General features: G+C 36.3%; 1 protein-coding gene across 5 annotated transcripts in view; it reads left to right on the forward strand.

Annotated features, from left to right (window-relative positions):
- Positions 1–12,854, forward strand: part of ATP2C1 (ATPase secretory pathway Ca2+ transporting 1) — a 62,051-nt gene that overhangs the window by 26,097 nt on the left and 23,100 nt on the right. For all 5 annotated transcript variants that reach the window (XM_014878382.2, XM_088164944.1, XM_088164943.1 and 2 more), the window contains 6 exons: positions 5,666–5,776; positions 6,682–6,798; positions 8,308–8,397; positions 11,116–11,151; positions 12,033–12,094; positions 12,425–12,533. In XM_014878382.2, coding sequence (XP_014733868.1) covers positions 5,666–5,776; positions 6,682–6,798; positions 8,308–8,397; positions 11,116–11,151; positions 12,033–12,094; positions 12,425–12,533 — 525 coding nt within the window. The remainder of the gene's footprint in view (positions 1–5,665; positions 5,777–6,681; positions 6,799–8,307; positions 8,398–11,115; positions 11,152–12,032; positions 12,095–12,424; positions 12,534–12,854) is intronic.

Genomic DNA, 12,854 nt, shown 5'->3' on the forward strand with positions numbered 1-12,854 from the left:
TATTTTATAAATATAGCTTGTAATTAGCAAAATGTAGAAATTTCAATACATAGTTCAATCACAATACCAATGTGATTCCCATTTCCTGTCTCTGTAATATCTGCACTGTTGTCATGCTGGGCATCTCTCATCGCCAGAAAGGATCATGTGAGTTGAAACCCCATATGGTGCTCCTGAAATTTTGTCAGTGGTTCAGTGCATGTGATCACTGAGCAACGTGACCTGACCAGCGTGGAGGGGATGCAAACTCAAACATTAGCATTCTTTTAATGAAATCGGGGAGAACATTCACACCACTAGTTGATCCACTCAGCTTACTGAGGTGTTTATCCAAAGGCCACCCCCCAGTCCCACTGTGTAGAGGTCAAGTCAGCCTCTTGGCAGCAGCTGTGGTTTGTCACACCCTGTGTTACTTCTGAGCTTTGTGAGTGCTTCACCCTTGCTCATCTCCTCCAAGCCTTCTGTTACAGGGCTTTATGGTCAGTCACTACTTGGGTGTCTGTCATATTTAAATTGACAAGAGTCTGAGGCTCATTTGAGAAGTTGCTAGTCAATCATGCTTGGTTTTTGTGATTTGATCACCTATAAAGTTCAAACAACCGTATCAGTGCAGTCTGTAAAGATAAAACCTTTCTCAGTATAACTTCCAATTTTATGCACATAATTAAAATATAGATAAATTAGTTCAAAAGCCAAGAATAAGACAGTAAAAGTTAGAGTTTATGTAAGGAAAATTTAGCTTGACTGCATTTGCAGTTTGTGAACCTGATTGCACTGGGTTTTATTTATTTTACTAAGTCTCTATTTGCCACACTCAGCTGCTTCTGCCTGCTTCTTCTGTTAGCATAACTGGTTAATTTCTCTAGAGACTTGATTCCTGTTAAAATCTGGTGGAATCTTACAGATAAAATCGAGTCATTGTCATAACCCTGTTGAGTATTGCTGGTTTCAAAATGATCTGAGGGCTCTTTGTGTGCTCCTGTCTGCCTTACCTCCACTTCTGGAATCCTGCTGTTGCTTCAGGGGTTTGCTTCTGGCTGTACAGTTTAGGATTTACTGTAACTATTAAGTGTGCCTAATGCCTCTTTTTGTGTATGTGTGCTTGGCTTTTTGTGTCTTGTCATCACTTGGCCATGATTCTGTGGCTGGGACTTGCATTGAGGTTCCAGAAGCAATTTGCCTTCTAGACAAAAGAAGGAGGGAAAGATGGCATAAACATCTAGTGAGATAGGAATTTTTAAGGTCATTGTTAGCTAGTGACTCTGTGGAATCACAGTTTTGATACTGAGCAATGATCTACTGAAATGGAGAGCTTGATGATGCTTAAGATAATTATGCTTTAAAGAAGACAGTAAAAAATGTGCATCTCCAAAACCTCCTAGCCACAATGTCCTAATCAGCAGGAGGGGATTTTGCAATGATTCTTTATATCTGATGGAACTGACAGAGAAAAAGGATTACTTACTTTCATTCTGGGTAGTCCTTTCCTTAAAGATGCCTTTTGCAGCCAAGAGTCTTTGCCTAGTGGGAACTGTGTTCCAAGTCTGTGTGCATCCACAGTGAGTCAGAACCTCTGTGCCCATTGACATCTAGTTCATCACTAGTTCTGTGTGCTTTCAGGGTTCCAGACAGTGCAGAAGAGATAAGGACTTGGTATTTAAGTATCTTACTGTATGCATGGGTGTCTGTGCTGCCCCAGTGCATGTGTTATCCTGGCTCTGAGTTGTACAGACTTGGAGAAAAACTTGCTTTTAAGATCTGAGCTTTTTAAACCTTTCAGTGTATATCACACATGGTTTGATCATATAGAAAGTTCAGGAAGTGGGAAGCTTGTTTGTTTCAGTCTGGTGTTCAGTGAAATACCTTTTATTATGTTGAACACTACTGTTTTTTCTCAGTGTGGGGAAGGTAGATAAAAAAATGAAACCGAATTCTTCCAGTGGGTGAGGAAGTCCTTATTCTTTTACGACTCCAGTAAAGAAGGGCATGAACACTTGAAAGGCAGATCACTACTAATAACTAGAAAAGGCAGTAGCGAGGTAGAAAATCATATGTCCTTTCTGATGCTGACAATCTTGAGATGACACAGCTTTGGATGGATCTCTGGTCAGGGCATGGCACATTGTAGATCTTATTTGCTCATTGTTCATTAGTACTGGTATGGGGTTTTACAGTACAGTGCCATCCATCACTGATAGTTGTTGGGTCTGGAATGAGAACTTAGAAATGTCTTAGCATGCTCTAATATCCTTCCCTCATTAATAAAACTGCAGATCTTGAGCAAGGTGCATATAATATTTCAAATGGGAAAGACAGCATACTGTGCACATACTTCAAACGAAATGCACATTGATTAGTTACACATTGATTGCATGGACATTCATTAATTGTGCTATTGACTAGACACAGCATGACTCAGTAACCATCACATGGCATCAAGTGATAATCACGTACCTGAATGTGGATCACTGACTGCTCACACAATAATAATCCTACAGGCAGATCATTACAAACAAGTTGAAAAGTCTTTGTAGTACTTAAATTGGCTTGAAGGGGATTCAGTTTTATAGGGATTGATGGGACAGGTTCAGACAGATTAAGTGAGCTATTCAGATGGACCTGAAGATTCAGAAGGAATCTCAAAGAATCAGAATTTCTTTCATTGTTTCATGACCATCCGGAGTTTTTTCACTTTTGCTCTTCTCTATAGATTTGTTTCTCTACGTCAGTTGAGTAGCTTTATGTAGTGTTTGCAGGGCCTCATATTAGCTAATTAGCCAAAGTGTTTTGGTCACCAGTTTGTATAAAAATAGATTTTGCTATGAGAATGTTCTAAATTTTTAGACTGCTCTTGGTCAATATGGGTCCTTCCATTTGCATTCTCTGAGCAAGAAGAGCTAAAATTCCCCTTAAAAATAATTGCGAAAGTATATTGATGTCAGTGGGCCCTACTGATGGATAATGGACTTACCTGCTAAGCTGAGAAAAGCAAGGGTAGAGGTAAGCTGTTAGTACTTCATATTGGTCAAGTAGAAGGAAGTTAGGTAAGCTCTTGTAGCCTCTGAGTAAGAAGAAACAGTAACACATCGCTGTTAGCTAAATTTTTCTTCAGAGAAAACAGAAGGGAACTCTGAATTTCTGGTAGTTTAAGCCTTCCAGACAAATTAGTATTAATTTTGATAAACATCTTTTGGTCACAGTTCCATGGTCGTATGATTGATGCATATTTCTTGGCTTAGAAATAATGGTGTGTACCTTGGAAGTGGTCCAGGAAAAGCCCTTACTGGGGCAGTGATTTATTTTTGTTAGTTAGCATCCTGGTGCTTTGTTCCTCGGTGGAATTAGCTGCAAGTGGGGAGTGGAAAGCTGTAGACACAGAAGCTTCAGTGGTGATGTGTATGCTGCCTATCCAATACCTGACTTTGGCCAGTGTCATTTCTTAGCATTTTCTTTATCCATAAAAAATACTTGGCCTGCAATGCAATACAGAACTATTTTAAGGTATCAACAGATGAATTACAGAAAATTAATTGCAACATGAGATGGAAAGAAGTTTTGCTATATGAGGGTTGTCTCCTTTTAATACAGAGCACTGTGGTTCTGGGAATAGCTTCTGTTGGGTACCTTAAAAGGTATCGCAGAGGCCCAGATCCCTGGTGGGCAGCAGTGCAAAGGACTGTAGAGAGCACTTGCCAACAGTATTGAACAAGTAATTTTTCTAGTTTTGTGGAAGTAAAAGTAAAAGATGCATAGTGTAAGCAAAATCATTTGCTTGAATACAATTATTGTGGTCTAGCAGATAGCAAGCACAGCTGTTTTTCAGACCTTAATCTGTTGGTGTAACTCACTTTATATTTTGTGAGGGAAACAGTGATTGATTTCTCATTGGCGAAGCAATTGAAATTTAATTTGTGGCAGTGTTAGATATTTGAAGCTGTTCTTTTCTGAACTACAAGTGTAGTTTAATCTACAAAGATTGTAGAAGGTTTTTGGAAATTAGATGGGGATCCATCCAGAATTATTGTACAATGTGTAATTCTGCTCTGGTGAAAGGAGCTGGTTATTAAAAGACTTTCTGAGCCTTTATTGTTCTGATTCTATATCAGATTTTCTCTGTAGATTTTTTTTTCACCACATACAGTGCAGCATTCTTCATAAAAGTGGGAGATAATATGAATGAAATGCATTCGAAATGACTGAGTTTTTGAGTCTATCACAAAAAGGTTGTCAAAATAAGCTTTTTTGTTGCACTGTAGTTCTGTGGTAATGAAGATTGATTTGGAAAACAAACCCTGTCTCTGAGAGAGCCTTAATATTTCTGTTTAAGGATATTTCAATTCTTAAAATAATCCTAAAAAACCCAAGTTATTAGAATTCCTGAAGTCCTAATTAATAACATTAGGGAAATGACCAGTTATGTGTCCTTTTTTGGAGTTGTTTGTGTTTAGCAGTGATGTCAGTTGCTACACAGAAAAAGATTTTTCTCAGCACTAAAATTTGTAATGGTTGTCAGTTCATTTCTGGCTGCCCTTACTGGGAAAGCATGGTTGCTCAGCATTTTTGTTCAGAATATGGAGTCATCTTGGTCGAAGTCATGTGTTTGTGGGCTTGTTTTGGAGCAGCACTTAGGCTTAATGGTTTTCTGCCCTAAACTGTTTTTTTTTAGCTATAAAGAAAATGAACTACAATAGTAGAGTACATGGCCAACAGCGTGCAATATAGAAAATGAAGATTGCCATACCTTTTTTGGGGCATAAAATGCTAGAATCTTTTAATGTGTTGTCATCTTTTAGGTACTTGTATTTGAAGTCTCAGTGCCCATAGAGGAGATATATACAATACAGTTGTTATTTCTGAAAGCATAAGCCTCCCAGTTGAAATTCTGTGCAAGTACAATGTGAAAGCCATTCCTGTGGTCTGCATGTTTGCATGTTAGGTCTTTTCCAAGACCTAGGAAGGGGGGGATGTGTGGGCAGAATGAAGTATTAATTGTGGGTGCAGTGAGATAGCAAGAAAAGAAGAGTATCCCTCCAGCTTCTCATGTAAAAAAAATCAGAAACTCTGAAGTTTCATTAAATATCAGAGCAGTTCTGACCTATGCAATCAATGTTGCTATTGTGCTCTTCTGCAGTTCACAAAATTTTAGTTTCCTAAAATTACAGAAAACATTACTTTTTATAGCATTGATTTGAAGCTTTTTGTACTGTAGTCAAATTTTATGGCTTCACTTGCATCTGTACTCTTGTTTGAGGTTTTCTTACTAGTGCCTCTCCTTTCTTTATGTACAAGAAAATGTAATTAGACCTACTTAGAGTACCTTCATTAATGACTAGAAAGTAGGAGCAAGGAGTGAAATTTATCTGGAGTGACTTTCTGACTAGATATTGATGATAATGAGCTAAAGGATTATTACTTTTTTTTATGTTAGGATCTTTGCCTTCACTGAACACATTGTTACAGAAATTAGTGTTATCACTTGCATGTGTGGTGTTTTATTATTGCGGGTGATAACTGCATGAAAATAACCTGAATTGTAGATTATTGAAGTGCAATGTTTGTAAAGAACTGCCTTTAAATGGTATTAATACTTAATTGCTCTGGAATCTGTTGATTAAAATAAAACATTAGCACTCTCCTTCCCTTCAGACTTTGGTTTTGTTTCTAGGTTGCACGTCTTCAAAACATCCCTGATGGTGACAATGAGACAATGATTCCTGTACTGTCTTCAAAAAAAGCAAGTGAATTGCCAGTTGATGAAGTAGCAAGTATTCTGCAAGTAAGTAATTTTTTCATATCTAAGAATGTACTGATTTTAGCAAACAATAAATTTGATATTTCTTAAGGACAGAGCTTGTAATTCAAAGTTGATGCATTATCATGTATTTTGATGTTAGCTACTACCTGCTTCTAAAGGCAAGTTGATTTTTAAATTGTTACTAGAAATGCTCTAATCTCTTAATATTTTTTTAAAAATCAGGTGTTTCCAGGGGGAGTGAGATTCAACTTGAAAATACTTGGATTTGTCTGCTTTGAAAATTGCAATTTGTTAATAAAAATCATAGAGTTAATCTTGCTATAAAATTCTGTCTTTTTTTTATTGCTTTCATTTCTTTCAGGAATCCTTAATTTTCTTAATTTATTTTGGTAGCTTCTGTCTTAAGTGGAGAAACAGGACTGAGAAAGCTACCCATTGACAGATTTATGAACCATTCAATCTGAGTTAATTTTCATGATAGATGGCCTTTTTTCATTTTCTGTATACTTGACTGCTTGAGGAGTACACCATGATAAATGTTGGTTACTGACAATTCAAGATTTTGAAGCTATTGCTGTCATTTAGCTGAGTCACTGAACTCATGATATAACCCTCAGGAGTCTGAAGAATGCCCACAGTTTGGTTTGTTGCAGAGTTTTTTGCAGGGAAGATCAGCAGTCATTTACAGACATGAAGCAACAGCTAGTTCCATAGTTCTGTGAATTTTTGGTCAAGTCCCCTAAATACCGCCAAACAAAGTTTTAAAATAGTAGTCAGTTAGCTTTCATTGTCATACAAACATTAGTAGCAAGCTTGTCTTTCTGATGTTGCTCAAATTTGTATAATCTAAGGCTGTGTATTTGAGTGTGAGAATTTACACTAGTTCTCAGTGTAATTGCTGCTTTATTCTTTGTGTATTTTAATAGGCTAATCTTCAGAATGGCTTAAAAAACTGTGAAGTTTGTCATAGACGGGCATTTCATGGATGGAATGAATTTGATATTAGTGAAGATGAACCACTGTGGAAAAAATATATATCCCAGGTGAAGATTTTTGTCCTTTCTGCTTTTTGGTTTTAATACTTTTCAGTAGTTTTTGTTTTGTTTTGCTTAGCTTTTGTGTACATGAACATATTTTGATATAAGTGGGAAAAATCTAGTAGAGTGGGAAACTACAGCTTGTATAATTTATATCTAATTTACCTATTGAAAGAGCTTTTATTTAGGCATATACCTGTAAGCATCAGTGTTTTGATTGTGATTTGTTCTTAAATGTATGCTCATAGCTGTGCAAAGAATGCCATTCATAACTAGCCTTAGGGCTAGAAAAGCAGAATAAACTTCTCTGTAGCCAGACTTGGTCCTGAATGGTACTAAGGTCAGAGAACAATTCATATGACCGTTGGTAAATACTAAAATGGAATGTGAGATAGGAATAACTTGATAGGAGATTTCAAAAAGCAAAACCACTGCCTTTGATCGGAGGGTGGAGGTGGGACCAGCCTTGATTCTGGTGTTGAGCAGAAATGGCAAGAGCCAAATGTGAATTTGTGTCTTACCAGTGTGATATATCTCAGTCATATACATACATATCTGATGTGAAAGTGTCACTACTTTCTCCTGCCTACCCGTGCCACCCCCCAGCTATACAAGATAATTACACAGATGATTCTTCTAATGAATTTCTAATCTTAAACATTTTGGCCAGTGTTTGCTGCACCAACCCTGAAGTTGGACTCTGTGGTTGACTTTGAATTCCTTGGAGTGAGATTAAAAAGACATTCAATGCTCTGATTATGGTAGTGGTGGGAGCACATCCCATCCTGGCTGTACTCTGGCATTAATGCTTTATTTTCAAGTGTATAGGGTCAATTACTCAGATACATCAGAACACTTCTAAGGCATATTGCCCAGGCCTATTTTAAACTGGATTTTTCAAGATTCATTCTTGCTTTGAGTGTGCTTATCAGATCTGCTTTTGGAATGTTCTTTTTTTGTAGCGTTTCTCAAAAAAATCACCATGTTAGTAACCAGCTGTCACAGAAGCAAGATCCTTTATTGTTTTAGCCTTAAAAAAATCTGTGGAAAAAAAGATAAAAGGAAAACTTCTATCTTGTAAAACAAGAAATCATGAATTGAAAGTTAAAAAATATATTGCTACCTTAATATGATCAGTTGCTGGAACAGGGTCAGTCTTTTACCTCGAAGACATTTCGAATGTATTTCAGGCTTCGTTTTGTATGTTTAAAAACAGTATCAACAGTTATAGGGGATTATTCTTTTTGTATTTAAAATGTGAATCAAGAAATGCAGGAAAGATTTTCTTCCTGTTTCATATTGAATACAGTCTTTTCAAGGTCTTTGATATTTAAAAGAAATTGCCTCAGGTAAGCATCTGAAAGGTAGAGTTAGATTTTCTTTGCACTGGTAGATTATAAATACTTTAATAATAGAATAATATGTTTCAAAAATAGATCTGGTGTGCTTTGAGGGATGGATGAAATGGCCTTTCTGTCAAGAGTGTGGCTGAATTACTCTTCTGTTTCATTTCAGTTTAAAAACCCTCTTATTATGCTTCTCCTGGCATCTGCAGTCATCAGTGTTGTAATGCATCAGTTTGATGATGCTGTCAGTATTACTGTGGTAAGCACCTAAAATTCTGTCTTGGTTGGGAGTACTTGGGGATGTGACCACATGTGTGTTCAGCATCATGAGAATGCCACTGTGGGGTGGGATCACTTGACTGCAGTTACCAAGTTTGATTTGTGTGTTATCATTAAATCCATTTTGTTTGTGACTGGATTTTGGTTTTTTTTTTTTCTTTTCCTTGATTGATAGCAGCAATACATATCAAAATACATCCATGAATAATTTTATGGCTGCTTCTTGCATAATTTCTGTTGGTTAAAATGACTGTCTTTAGGCATTTGTTCAGAGAAGCAATTTTTGGCGTATTCTGTGTAATTTTAGCCTTAAATTATGCTTTAATTTCAAATTGAAGCCAACATAAACCTTCTGTGAGCTTACTTGAAAGATGTAATCTTTGAAACATGAAGAAGTAAAACCTGGACTGTCTAGAAATTCCAGAAGAAAGATAGAAGCTGAAATAATAAATTTTTGTAGAATGTTGCAAGGTTGCTAAATAGGGTGTTAACCTAGGGAGCCACATGTAGTATTCATAACTGTTTGTCAGTGCAATTGGCACAGAGAACTGTAATCCCTTTGACCTTTTAGGGGAGATGGGTGGTGACTGAAAATCATAATTTCTGTATGACTAGAGGCATGTTCTTTTTTTGGGTTTTTTTTTTTTCTGTTTTGTCTTACCTCTGCACTTTGTGTTGACTTTACTTTTGTATTTAACTCAGGGTAACTGGAGGTTTGCTCCTAACCCCTCTAATTTTTTATAAATAAGAGTTGCTTTTGAAAGATAAACTGTGTGGTCTCTTAAAGTTAAAACTTGCAATTTTGAATTTGATGTAGTGTTAGTTTGGAATAGTTTGTTGTGTTCCTACGTTGGATGTAGGTAAACTGTTGTATTATGAAATATATTTAATTATCGTGACTGAAAGTTGAATTATTTCATGTTTTTTCCCCTTGGTTAGTGCCCTTATTTCTATTTCTTAAGCCTCTTGAGGAAGGCAATGAGAAAAAACCAAGGCAGTTAGTGTAAGAGACCAGTAATTACTGCATTCTTTGTTACAGCCTGGGAAGAAATCTTTTAATAGCCTTGTGAACATTGGGAGAAGTATCTTAAAATACAGAGAAAATATGTGATTTAGTTAAAGTTATCAGCTATGGGTTTTGTCTAACTTCTAACTTGTACCATTTAGTCTTGTTATTACCAGTAATGACCACTTTATCACCAAGTGAATATTTATTTTACTTAATTTTCAAATGATAGTGTGGTTTTTCTATGACTATACATTTGTACTCAGAGCCTTGGCAACAAAACTTATTGGCTATGAAAGATAAGTGATATATATTACTTTTGGTGGCACTGCTGTCTTGAGCTGCTTCTGCCATCCTTTTACTTCTGCTAGTACAAATGTAAAACTTTTTAATCTGGACTGGGAACTGAAAAATAAAATCATTAAATACTTTCCATTTGGCTTCTCAATGAGGCCATTACACACAGACACAAGCTGAGAGACTGATAAGAGGCTAGGAATACAAAGCCTTTTCAAGTAGCATGGTGTGTGGAATATAATATAACCTCAAAAAAAACATACAGCTGTGGTGGAAATATTCCATGGAATATGTATGTATTTATTTCCTCATATTCAATTGGTGAGGCTAATGTTACTATCACAAGTAAGGTGGATTTATGTGGATTTATTTAAGAGTTCAAGAGAGTTTTTCACTTGCAAAATGGTCATGTCTTGGTTATTTTTAGTAGTTGCTGTGTGTACTTGAAAGGCTTAATTAATGGTTGTGTTAGGGTTCTGGAAGAAATCAGTGTAACACCTCAGCTTAGGTAAAATTCAGTTAATGTAGTAAAACTCATTTTGAGAGTGTATTGAAGGAGAAGGTAAGACTTGCTTTACAACAAACTGATCTTTGTTGTTTCCTGGAATAGATTTATTTCATTTGCTCACTTTCACATCACATGCTTAGAAGCCCTGTAATGTTTATGTCAAAGTGCTGCAACCAGAATTGTATGTGACAGAGGGGACTACGAAGGCTGTTCTTGAGGCCTTAGTACTTACCTTGGATTCTTCTAAAAAATGAGCAACATTTTTTAGCTTTTTTTTTTTGGATCTCTGACATCTTGTCTGTTTGGATTTTGCCCAGTGTCCTGTTTCACTCTGTGGGTACTTTGGGCAGAATTTCTGAGGCTTGTTCTTGTTCTTTTGTTCTTGCTAGACTGTTTTATGGCTCCAGACTGGTTCTTCAGCTTGCTCCCTCTTATCTAGTCTTTCTGTTATCTGGGTATTTGAATGAAACCACATCTATGATGCCCTGTAGCAGTTAACACACCTTTCTTCTGGTCACAGAAAACACCCATCAGTTTTTCTGTTTGTGTCATGGGTCTTTTTCCATTGCTGTCTCTTACTCACTGTTTAGAAACAGGAAGCAGAGGCAGTTTTTCAAGTTTGCTATCTAGTTATTAATCTTATTTTTAGTAAAATCTGGTTATTGCATTCTTGGACATCACTGAAGCAGGTGCAAATAGATAATGGCATTGCTTTTATGACAGACCTGAGAGATACTGAGTGATTTTGAGCATGAGAAAATCAGTTTGTTTCCAAATCATCTTGTTAATATGCAGTAACATCTGTGACTCAGCAAAATCAAATATGATTGCTTACTTTCATGGTCATTTGGAATGCTTTTATCTCACCCACTTCTGTTCTCTTGCAGGCAATAGTCATTGTTGTTACAGTTGCCTTCGTTCAGGTAAGACACTGTTGTCCAAATAAGATCATTGCTTTTATGTAAACTTTTACTGAGAAGACTGAAGTAGTTGTCTTTGGTGCATTGTGCTGTGAATGGTTGAGTAATGTGCTTTCATCCAAGTCTTTGCCTTTCCTAAAGTGCATGATTGGTCCTGCTTTAACCGTGTTGACATTTATGCTCCTGTATCCGTGTTATACTCAGCAATAGGAGCACTTGGTAAGGAAGCCCTTGTAATAAACAGTGTAGAAGTATTAAACATCTAACTTCATAGAAAAGATTTTGAAAATGTAACTCTTGCTTTAATTTTGTGCAGAAATGGAAAAAAGATTGCCTTTATTTCCCAAGTTGTAAAAAAGTTGTTTTCATTTTGTAAATGCACAGCTTTAGTCAGGGTGTGCCTAAACTGGAATTGCTTTGTGTGTTTGTGCTTTATATCTTTAATTACCTTAATTTTGTAACCTGTTTATCAAGTTAAAGATTAGCTGTGTTACCTTGGTTCTCCTGGGCTAAGAGCATGAACACAGTATTTTTGGTACTATTTGTTAAACTGTAGCATTCAATAATGTGTCTGATGCCTGAGTTTAGAAGCATTTTAGGAAGTACTACAAGGACCTGAAGGTATTGAAGGAAAATGCCAAGGACCTCTGCTGTTTTTTCAGAAGAAATGCATGTAGGCAAATCTGTAAATTTTTCAGTATTTGGACCATATTTGCTTTTTAGCCTGTCTAATAAAACCGTTGAAAGTCATCTCTTAACTGTTTGGAATATTACTTAATACAACTTTCTTAATGAAATACAACGCAGTAGCTGAATTTTATGTTGTGAAGTTTTCTCTGTTTAAAACCACAATCTGCTTTATTTTAAAAAAAATGTCTCTGCAGGAGTACAGATCAGAAAAATCTCTTGAAGAGCTTAGTAAACTAGTGCCTCCAGAATGCCATTGGTATGTAATTTTTGTCCTTTGAGTCCTAAAGTAATCATAAGAAGTTTAATCTGAAATGAGCAAATAGGAAAGATTTTACTGAACTTAGTTCCTGTGTATCAAGTTCTTATGCTTTTGCTCATTTTAAAGATTGTTTTATGAGCCTAAAAAACTATACTGTGTGGTTGCCTCTCTAAACCCTTTGAATGATGTTACTGATGTGTAAGCTCTCAGAAACAAGCAGCAAATTAGATATATTTTGCTGAAATGTGTAGCATTGCAATGTGCAATGAATGCTTTACTCAGCCAAAATGCCAGAGAAGTCATTCTTACTGCTCTTTGTGCCTACAGTGTGCGAGAAGGTCGGGTGGAGCACACACTTGCAAGAGATTTAGTGCCAGGTGATACAGTCTGCCTGTCAGTGGGAGACAGAGTTCCAGCTGATCTACGATTGTTTGAGGTATATTCCTAACTTGGATTTAATATTTAATAACTTCTTGTGGGACAGAGGGGAAGGGAAGATCACCACTAAGTACTGAAGTGCAGTGTTCTTGTTTGGAGTTCACAAGTATCTTGATTGAAATTTTGAAATAAGTACTTTGCAAATGTCACATATATTCTTAACCAATGTATGTAGTTTCTTACTGTAGGACGGGGGAAGAAATAATTTTTGAGTTTTATGTATAATGTACATAAAATTCTTGAAAGTGTTATTTTTTTCCCCTCAATGTTAAATATGTTGTAAAAACATTGTTTTCAGTCTGAATGCTAAGGTATTTTG

This window comes from Sturnus vulgaris, chromosome 1 (assembly GCF_052056855.1).
Source record: "Sturnus vulgaris isolate bStuVul1 chromosome 1, bStuVul1.hap1, whole genome shotgun sequence".
Classification (NCBI taxonomy): domain Eukaryota; kingdom Metazoa; phylum Chordata; class Aves; order Passeriformes; family Sturnidae; genus Sturnus; species Sturnus vulgaris.